At 56.2% G+C, this 8,764-nt stretch overlaps 1 protein-coding gene across 1 annotated transcript in view; it reads right to left on the bottom strand.

Moving 5' to 3' along the window:
* THBS3 (thrombospondin 3) overlaps window positions 1–8,721 on the bottom strand; it is a 10,327-nt gene extending 1,606 nt beyond the window's left edge. Inside the window, exons 1-21 of the mRNA XM_007457953.1 lie at window positions 8,609–8,721; window positions 7,400–7,606; window positions 6,583–6,839; window positions 6,376–6,478; window positions 5,539–5,565; window positions 5,257–5,339; window positions 5,116–5,167; window positions 4,826–4,974; window positions 4,332–4,472; window positions 4,013–4,090; window positions 3,271–3,423; window positions 2,969–3,079; window positions 2,767–2,874; window positions 2,309–2,468; window positions 1,851–1,969; window positions 1,659–1,711; window positions 1,181–1,374; window positions 813–991; window positions 655–703; window positions 285–481; window positions 1–40 (exon numbers count right to left, since the gene is read on the bottom strand). The exon at window positions 1–40 is cut by the window's left edge and continues 136 nt beyond it. Coding sequence (XP_007458015.1) covers window positions 1–40; window positions 285–481; window positions 655–703; window positions 813–991; window positions 1,181–1,374; window positions 1,659–1,711; window positions 1,851–1,969; window positions 2,309–2,468; window positions 2,767–2,874; window positions 2,969–3,079; window positions 3,271–3,423; window positions 4,013–4,090; window positions 4,332–4,472; window positions 4,826–4,974; window positions 5,116–5,167; window positions 5,257–5,339; window positions 5,539–5,565; window positions 6,376–6,478; window positions 6,583–6,839; window positions 7,400–7,606; window positions 8,609–8,687 — 2,539 coding nt within the window. The 5' untranslated portion in view covers window positions 8,688–8,721. The remainder of the gene's footprint in view (window positions 41–284; window positions 482–654; window positions 704–812; window positions 992–1,180; window positions 1,375–1,658; window positions 1,712–1,850; window positions 1,970–2,308; window positions 2,469–2,766; window positions 2,875–2,968; window positions 3,080–3,270; window positions 3,424–4,012; window positions 4,091–4,331; window positions 4,473–4,825; window positions 4,975–5,115; window positions 5,168–5,256; window positions 5,340–5,538; window positions 5,566–6,375; window positions 6,479–6,582; window positions 6,840–7,399; window positions 7,607–8,608) is intronic.
* Window positions 8,722–8,764: the final 43 nt, after the last annotated feature.

Below are 8,764 nucleotides of genomic sequence, written 5' to 3'. Positions count from 1 at the left end.
TCCTGAGGTGCTCGCCTGGGCCAGACACTGATGTCACTGCCTAGGGGGCATCGGCAAAAATAGTGGGTCAACCCCAGGACCCGACCGAGGGAAGACAGCAGGTTGGTAAGTGCAGGTGGAAAAGGGAGTCAGGAGAATATTCTGGAGCCCCAGGGAGCCAACCTCCAGGCCAGATGTCTGGGTAAGAGGGTTCCCCCTACTCAGGCAGTGGGGGAGGCCCCAGGGTTGGTGGGGGAGCCTTTGGGAAAGGGCCCTGGATTGGGGAATCTGGGCAGCTGCAGGACCTTGAGCTGTAGCCCGGGCTGGGCAACAGCCCGGAAAGGTGTGGCCTGCCAGTAGGTCTGCTCCGTTTGCTTCCACATGACCACGTAGAAGCGGCCGCTGTCCTGATAGCTGAAGAGAAAGCCTGCGTAGTCATCATCAGTCACTGTGTTCACATGGAAGGTGCCTTCAAAGTCCACGCCATTGAAAGCTGTATATCCTGGGGGCAGGTGGGTGGGTGGGATCAGAGTCAGGGGCAGCAAAGCTACTGATGCCCATTGTGGGGTGGGGATGGGAAGGGATGCCTGTTAAATGTGTGGCTCCATCCTCTGCCTGTAGGACCCCTCCATTTGGAAGTCATTGAAATTGTTGAATTGGGTGTTCCTTACATACCAACTGCCAGGCCGGGGTCACTGTTCATGGTCTGAACGATTTCCATGCCCTGGTGGTATGCAGTAAAGACAAAAGCCCTGGTCCAGGTGTGCTGCCCTCCTTAGGCCCTGCTTGCTAGTCTGGCCTGACAGCACCCGCCCAGCCCACTGCCTTAGTACCTGGTTGAGCACGACCCAGTTTGGGTCAATCTGAGCATCACCCTCAGGATCCAGGACGACGGTCTGATAGGCCCGAAAATCCGTGAGGGTTACCTCTGCACTTTCAGGGCACACATCCAGGGGGTCAACCACTGCATCATTGTCAAAATCATCCTCACACACATCACCAACGCCATTGCCTGGGCAGGATGAAGCCACGTCCTCAGGAAGGCCCTGGCCACTGCCAGTAGCCAACACTACCACCTCTCGGGCCTTGAGATGTTGACCTCTCTCCACCACCCTGCCTTCCCTCACTCCCCAGCAAGGCCTGCCACTTCTCCCTGAGCAAAGCCCATGCCAGCCCAATCCTCTGAGGACTCCAGCCTTACCATCTGAGTCCTTCTGATTGGGATTAGGTACCAGGCGACAGTTATCAGGACCAGGAGGCATGTAATCTGGGACACCATCATTGTCATCGTCCCCATCACACTCATCTCCAAGTCCATCATTGTCTGAGTCCAGCTGGGAGCTGTTGGGCAGCTGTGGGCAATTGTCCTTAGTGTCCTGATGTCCGTCGCCATCACTGTCCAGAAAAAGAGGCACCTAATAAAGGCTTTTAAAGGTACCACATCCTTCCCCACTCTTCTGCTTAGGAGTCTCTCTGGGGTTTACCCTGCATTCAGCCAGACCCCTTGCAGTCAGCCAGATGAGGTGAAGGTCCAGCAGTAAGAATGGAAGGTAGACTATGGGAATGACCTGCTACTCAATAGTAGTGGAGAGTTAAAGTTAGACCCTAGAAGGAATTGAGAACATACTAGAGGAAAGTAAAGTATCCCCTAACTTTCCATCTCTTGGCCAAAACCCTACCTGTCTTCATTGGTGTCACAGACATCCCCCACCAGGTCGCTGTCTGCATCTGTCTGAGAGAGAGGGACCCGTTCTCACCATCTCCTCTTGATAACTCTATAAAGAGGGTGACCTGACCACTTCCCATCCAAAGAGCTGGGCTTCATCCACCAATCACCCCACCCCTTCCCTGCCCTCTCCATTCCCCTGTACCTGGGTGGGATTGCTCATTTCAGGGCAGCTGTCGCAAGCATCTCCCACCCCGTCCTCATCCCTGTCTGTCTGCAGGGGGTTGGGGACTTTAGGGCAATTGTCCAATCCATTGGGGATACCTAGAAGATATGCAGGTAACACAAGGTTATCACTAGAATGAATCATTCTGTCTTCTAGGTTGGTGAAAGCCCTGAGCTCTATCTCCCATCCAGAGGACAGCTGGTCAGGAAATCTGCCTGTAGCTTGTCTTATTCTCTTGCCCACTCCCTGCCTAACCCCACACCCTCCCTCATGTTCCCACTGACATCTGCCACAGGTAATCTCTCACCCAGGCTGACTTCCCCCAAGCATTGCCCTTCCCGAATTCTCAGCCTCCCCGCTTCATTCCCACCATATCCAAATTCTTAGAGGCTTCCCAGCATGCCCCCCCACCCCCCTGCTCAGCCCCAGGCCTGCACCATCCCCATCCACGTCGTTGTCACAGGCATCCCCTTCCCCACTGCCATCTGTGTCTTTCTGGTCATTGTTGGGAACGTTGGGGCAGTTGTCACAGGCATCACCAAATGAATCTGTATCTGAGTTTTGCTGGTCCTTGTTGGGAAACAGCCGGCAGTTGTCCTGAGGTGGGAGGGAAAGAGTCAGGCCTCCCTTGAACCACTGGCCACCTCACATCTTCCTCATTCCTGTACCCTTGTCTACAATCACCACCCCTGTGATGACCCACCTGCTTGGCTCTGTCCCACCCACCCAACTTCCCTGTAGTCCACCTCATCGTGGGCACCAGGTTTATGGCTCCCTAGCGTGGAGTATTAGGGCCCCTCCTCAGGAGCTGCCAGTGGCCAATGGAGGACAGGGTTATGGGACAAGGCAACAGCGTCACAGAGAAGCTGGAAAGGTCAGGACATCTGGGAGCCACCTCAACATTCTTGATCCCGTCCCCATCAGCATCATCATCACACTGGTCCCCCACACCGTCGTTATCAGCATCTTCCTGCCCAGAGTTGGGTGTCAGAAGGCAATTGTCCTAAAGGTCAAGGGGAGGAAATGGATGGATGAGTTCTGTCCTATCCCAGCCTGGGGTGCCCTATCCTGCTCACTCGGCCGCCTGCCCCCAGCACCTGCTTGCAGTGTTTGTTGTTGTCCATGCAGGGCAGCGCCTGGTCCGGGTAGCCATCGATGTCCGTGTCGGGTCCACACACATTCCCGTTCCCAGCCCAGCCCACATCACACTGGGGCAACACAAAGGGTGGGAGTTAGTGGTCTGGGCTGGCTCCCCACACCCCACCCTCTTCAGGCCCTATTTTCACCAACCAGTTTCTGGGCCCGGGCCCACCTCCCTTCCCCATGCAAGCCCCCATACCAGTCCCTAAACATGGTCACACACACACCCCTTTTCTTCCAAGCCCCAGGCCTAGCTCACCGAGCAGGACACTGCACCATTGCGTTCAAAGAGACAGTGCGCGTGGACATGGCAGGGGCTGTGGGTCGGGCTGTGGCAGGTCCGGGCTGGGAAGCAGCCCTGGCTCTGGTTGCCCAAGAAGCCCAAGCGACAGGGACCACACTTGAAAGAACCCTAAGAGTAGGGAGGCAGTGTCTCAGGAAGGAGGGTCAGCCCACCACAACCAGCAACATCCCCATCCCCTGAGGGGTGTAGGAGGGACCCTCACAGCTAATAGGCCAGGTCCATTACTTATCTCCTTTAGGTTCTCCTCACAACCTTTTTTTTTTTTTTGCGGTACGCGGGCCTCTCATTGTTGTGGCCTCTCCCGTTGCGGAGCACAGGCTCCGGATGCGCAGGCTCAGCGGCCATGGCTCACGGGCCTAGCCGCTCCGCGGCATGTGGGATCTTCCCGGACCGGGGCACGAACCCGTGTCCCTTGCATCGTCAGGCGGACTCCCAACCACTGCACCACCAGGGAAGACCCTCACAACCTTTTAAGGAGGGTAATAGCCCCATTTCTCAAGCGAGGATGCTGAGGCTCAGAAAAGGTAAATAACTTGCTAAAGGCCATGGCTAGTAAGAGGCAGAATCAGAATTCCAAACCGGGTCCGTGTTGAACACCTACCACATGTAATGTCCTAGGGAAGGAGGAGGGGAAGCAGGAAATCTGAAGAGGGGGTTGCACATTCCCACCACCCAGACACTCAGGTGTTCAGCTCACCACAGTATTGGTGCAGATGGAGTTTGGGTCACAGCCACCATTGTTACCATCATTGCATTCATCAATATCTTTGCAGACCTGAAGGGGCAGACTTTGGGTAGAACCAGACCTACGGTGGGTCTCCTCAGATACAGGAGAGAACACTGGTGTGGCTTTATCTTTGAACATGGACACAAAGCCCAGACCGAAAACCAATGCGAAGCTGGCAGATGAGCCAGAAGCCTCATCCCATTTATCACAAGGGCTCCACATCCAACCCAGAAGCCCCGCGCCCCTGCAAAGCCAGGATCTTTTGTCCATGGACTCTACCCAACCTGACCTGTTTGCTAGCCCGGGCGTAGTCAATGCCCACACCAGACACCCGTGTGCCTTTGTAGCCTCGGGGACAGGCTTCACAGTGGAAGCCAGGCATGGTGTTGATGCAGCTGGAGCCCGGGAAACAAGGGTCCGCGTGAGCACACTGGGGACCAGAGGAGAAGAGGTCAGGCCCCTGCCTGTGATCCCAGGACCACTGCAGGCCTCCCCTCCCCAACCTCATTTATGCTCTTATCCCACCCCCAGCCTCCTGTGGGCTCCCTCCTAGCCAGCCCTCTCAAAATGCCCCTGCCACTCTCCCAGTCCCTTCCCTGCGTGGCCCTGCAGTCTTCGTCCCAGACTTGTCTCCCTCCCTTCTCATATGTCTTTTCTGGTCTCCTGCCTCTCCTAAACCCAGGGTTCCTCTGCTTCTGACCAAAATTCACCCCACCTTCTTGGGCCTCTCCTAACTTCCTCACCCCAGCTTTCTGTGCCCTTCCAGAAAGGGTCCTCACACACCTCATTGATGTCTGTGCAGTGGGTGCCGTTGCCCTGTAGGCCAGGGGGGCAGGGCCCACAGCGGTAGCCGGGGTACTCATACACTTCCATGCAGTCCACGCCTTGGAAGCAGGGGTTGGGGCTGCAGTGGGAACGCTGTTCGTGGAAGCCTGGGCGGGGTGGGGAGGGTGGGTGGGCACAGTCAGAGTCACCTAGAAGTCACCATTTAATTCACCAGAAGTGGAGGCCAAAGCCCTGGGGTGGGGAGAACACTGATGCCACCTGGAGCCCTCCCCTACTCTCCTACTCACCGCACACCTGACACTCCATGATGGTGTTTCGGATCAGGGACATTTCTTTCACCTGGTACACAGAAGGATGGGGCGGAGTCAGCTCTTGGCATCTGCCACCCCACCCCAGAATCAGCGCCACCCTTCACCGGCCCACTAAACCTGGTCTCGGATGTCATCCCGCAGCTCTACCAGGATCTGGTTGAAGAGGGTGAGTTGGGTGACCAGCGCCTTGGTCTGCTCCCCTGTCAGGGTCCAGGGTGCAGAGAGGCTCAGAACTGGGGCACCAGCCCCGGGCCCTCTCTGGATAATAAGCCAGGTGCTGCCACTGCTGCCCACCCATCTTTAAACCCCACCCCATTCCTGGCTGAAAAGGACTTAGTTTCAGGCAGCTGCTCCTCCCCTCAATCCTCATGCCCCTTCACCTCAGCGAGGCCTACTCACCTAGGATGGAGTGCAGTGCGTTGGCCACTAGAGAGGACAAGAAAACACAGAGGGTGGACATGTGAGGAGGGGCCTGGCTGGTAAGGAGGAGGCAGGGAACAGGAACAAAGGGCTGGAGTCTTGGAATAAAGACGTGGTGTCGAATGGTAGGAGGGCAGTAGTGATGCGCAAGCAGCACCTGCTCCCTTCACTGGATGAGGGTCCCTCTAAGGGAGCTGCCTCACAGATAGTCGAAACCTAAATCCTCCTGTTCCTAGGCATGGTAGTGGCAGAAGGGATCCAAGTGAGAGGTGACCCGAAGCAGGGCCAAGGCCCCAGTACATTCCATTTCCTCCCTCCCAAGCTTCCACCACAAGAGCTCTTTGAAATATCTGGGAGAAGTGGACATTTTATTTAGGTAAGAGCCTCTGAGCATCCCTGTTAGAGAGACCAGGCAGATGGGCAGTGGTTAGGGAAATGGCTGGTAGGTGACAGATGCCAGTGGGAGCTGAAAAAGACTCAAGACCCTTAGCTCAGTCAACCAAGAAAGACCAAGCAGCTAACTTCTTCACCCCCACTCAGAGTTCTTCAGAGCTATATTCTTTTTTTGGATCATTTTATTTTTCTGGCCACCCTGGTAGGTGGGATGACCTTAAATGAGAATTTTTTGACCCACCCCTCCTGCTGGGATGGTATTATTTGGAGATCATAGAGTCAGAGGTGAAGGAGATTTGGGGTCACAGAGTCAGAAGCCCCAGGAATAGGTGAACTGAAAGAACTGCTGTTAAAGGGGAGGGAGGTCAAGAGGATGGGAGGGACCTGGGGTCCAGGATGTCAGCTAACAGAAGTCTGTGTTACCTGCACTGTGGATAGACTCATCCCCCTGGAACGGACACTCACTCAGGGCTCCAACCCGGGCCATGGACCCGCCCAGAATCATTTTCATAGATTCCACGAAGCCCTGGGGGGACAGAAACAGAGTAGGGTGGGAGGACCTACCAATTCTTCCTCCCACCGGTGCAAACTGTTTCACAGACACTCAGGGGGTCCTCCTTTCCTGCTCACCTGCATCCTCAAATAAGCCTTCTGTCCCGTCCTAATCTCCAGCCCACTGACTTCCGCTGGAGGAATGGGGGCCAGGGCCGGAAGGCCAGCATGCTGGTCACCCAGTTTGCAGTCCACATAGAGATGCAGGGCAGGGCTGGGTCTGGACGGACCTTGGAGTCGCAGGAGAGCCGTGTGTGTGCGCCCGTCAGCCAGGCCTGCTTGCTGTAGGTTCACTGCATGGGCTTTGCCATCCTCCCGCTGGTACCGCACCAGCACTGCCCAGAAGGCGAGGTCAGTATGCACACTGTCCCCCATCCCATCTCCCAGCTGAGAGACGGGATGGATCAATTCTTCTGAATACCACATCTCTAGGACTATCATTCCTTACCCAGCTATGTATCTCTCAACACCTTGTACATAATAGGTACACGAAAAATGTTTTCCAAATTGATTCAAAGACTAGGACTTTCTTAGTCTTCAGTGTCATGAGATCACTCTCTCCTGTTAGGGTGGCAGCTGGTTCCGTACCCACTGAACCATCCCAGATCCCTGGGACACAGTGATACCACTTCTGGGGCACAGAGACATGCCTCCCCTCCCCCCAGGCATTCCCACATACAACTCCCATTCCTACAGATGCCTCACCCTATTGTTTGGGTGCCTGGCCTCCTGAGGCACCTCCTAAACACCAGGTGCCCCTGGTGCCTGGACACAGCCTGATGGGTCCACGGTCCCCACTGGAGCCCAAGGAGAATTAAGAGGGATCTGAGAGTGGGGATGAGGAAGAGTGCTCAAAGGGGTCACCACGGCAGGAAAGGAGATGCCCACCAGTCACCTTTGTTGATCTTGCCCACAACAGAGGCCTCCAGCCATCGTATGTTGTCTTGGCGAGAGTAGAGGCCGAAGAGGACACCACCCTGCTTGGGGGGCAGGCGGAAGGTGGACAAGAGATAGATGTCCCCAGCAGTGAGCAGGGCTGTCCGTATCTTCTCCACCACAGCTACCATCTGCCGGGACTCGCCCACAGTCAGCAGGTCAATCACTGGTTGCGCAGGGATGATCAAGGTCAGACCCCTGTCAAATGCTAAGGCCTGCTCTCTCCTCTGAGCCTTCGGGGGTGGGGCATCCTTCATCACCACCCAACAGTGTTAGTCACCTCCTCGAAATTCAGCCCTTGTCGCCATCAGAGGACAAGGCATTGGGCCTTCCTTACTGCCACTCTGGGAACCAGCAGGCCTGAGGCTCACTTGGAAATACAGAAACAGCACCCCGCAAACTTGAGATGCTCCCACCAGGTGGCGCAAAGGAGTCACTGTGCTGATCCTAGGCAGGAGTAGCACCTGGTGCCCACAGCACAGAAATAGGAAGGCAGTTTCTCTTTACACGGCTGGGTTTGGCTCATTCCACACTCTAGTGCCCCTCCTCCCATCCTGGGGGTTCAGCACGCTCGCTCTGGATGAGAACAGCTGCTCACTGAAGGCTCCGACCCTCCTACTGTCTGGCTCTCTCCTACAGGAACGTACAACCCAGCTCCTCTGCCTCCTGCGTCCTGGCCAATCTGTGGTTTCCCTTCCAACCAGCAAAGAATCTGTGCCTGTGTCATCTGCTCCAGCTACCTCTCCCACAGCCACAGGCCCATCCTACCACCAGACCTCCAGGAGGGCCCAGACCTCTCGGTCCCCACCCCCCCATCCCGTTCTTAGGTAGCCAGGAGCCCAGGGGTGAAAGAAGCCACCTTCGAGCTGCTCTCCCAAACCCTGGGGTGCCTGGGGTTGCTCCGACACCAACCCAGCCAGGCAGCCCTAGCTAGCATCCAGCTCCTGAGTCCTCTGCCCTGGCTTCATGCTGACCCTGGCCAGCTCCCACTCATCCACCACCTTCTGGTGTCAACTCCTCCCCAAAGGGCCATAATTTCATCAACTCTTCTCTCTGATTCAGTGTCAGGACTCTCCCCTCTCCTTTTGCCCACATGCTCCCTGCTATTAGGCTGGGGGCAAATGGGAAGGAGGCAGAGAAGGGGCTAAGAAGATTGGTACAGGCTTACCCTGCAGGTCCTGATTGGCAGATGTGAAAGTGCAAAGGAAGAGAAGAGCCAGGGCCCCCCGAAGTTCCTGCGTCTCCATGCCGCTCAGCCGGCTCACTACCCCTGGCAGGCAGGCGGCTGGGAGGGGAAAAGTCTAGGCGGAGAGCAGGAGCGGGG

This window comes from Lipotes vexillifer, unplaced genomic scaffold, assembly GCF_000442215.2.
Source record: "Lipotes vexillifer unplaced genomic scaffold, Lipotes_vexillifer_v1.1 scaffold238, whole genome shotgun sequence".
In the NCBI taxonomy this organism is placed as follows: Eukaryota; Metazoa; Chordata; class Mammalia; order Artiodactyla; family Lipotidae; genus Lipotes; species Lipotes vexillifer.
The sequence above is the reverse complement of the archived record's forward strand: the minus strand, read 5'-3'. Positions and strand labels throughout refer to the sequence as shown.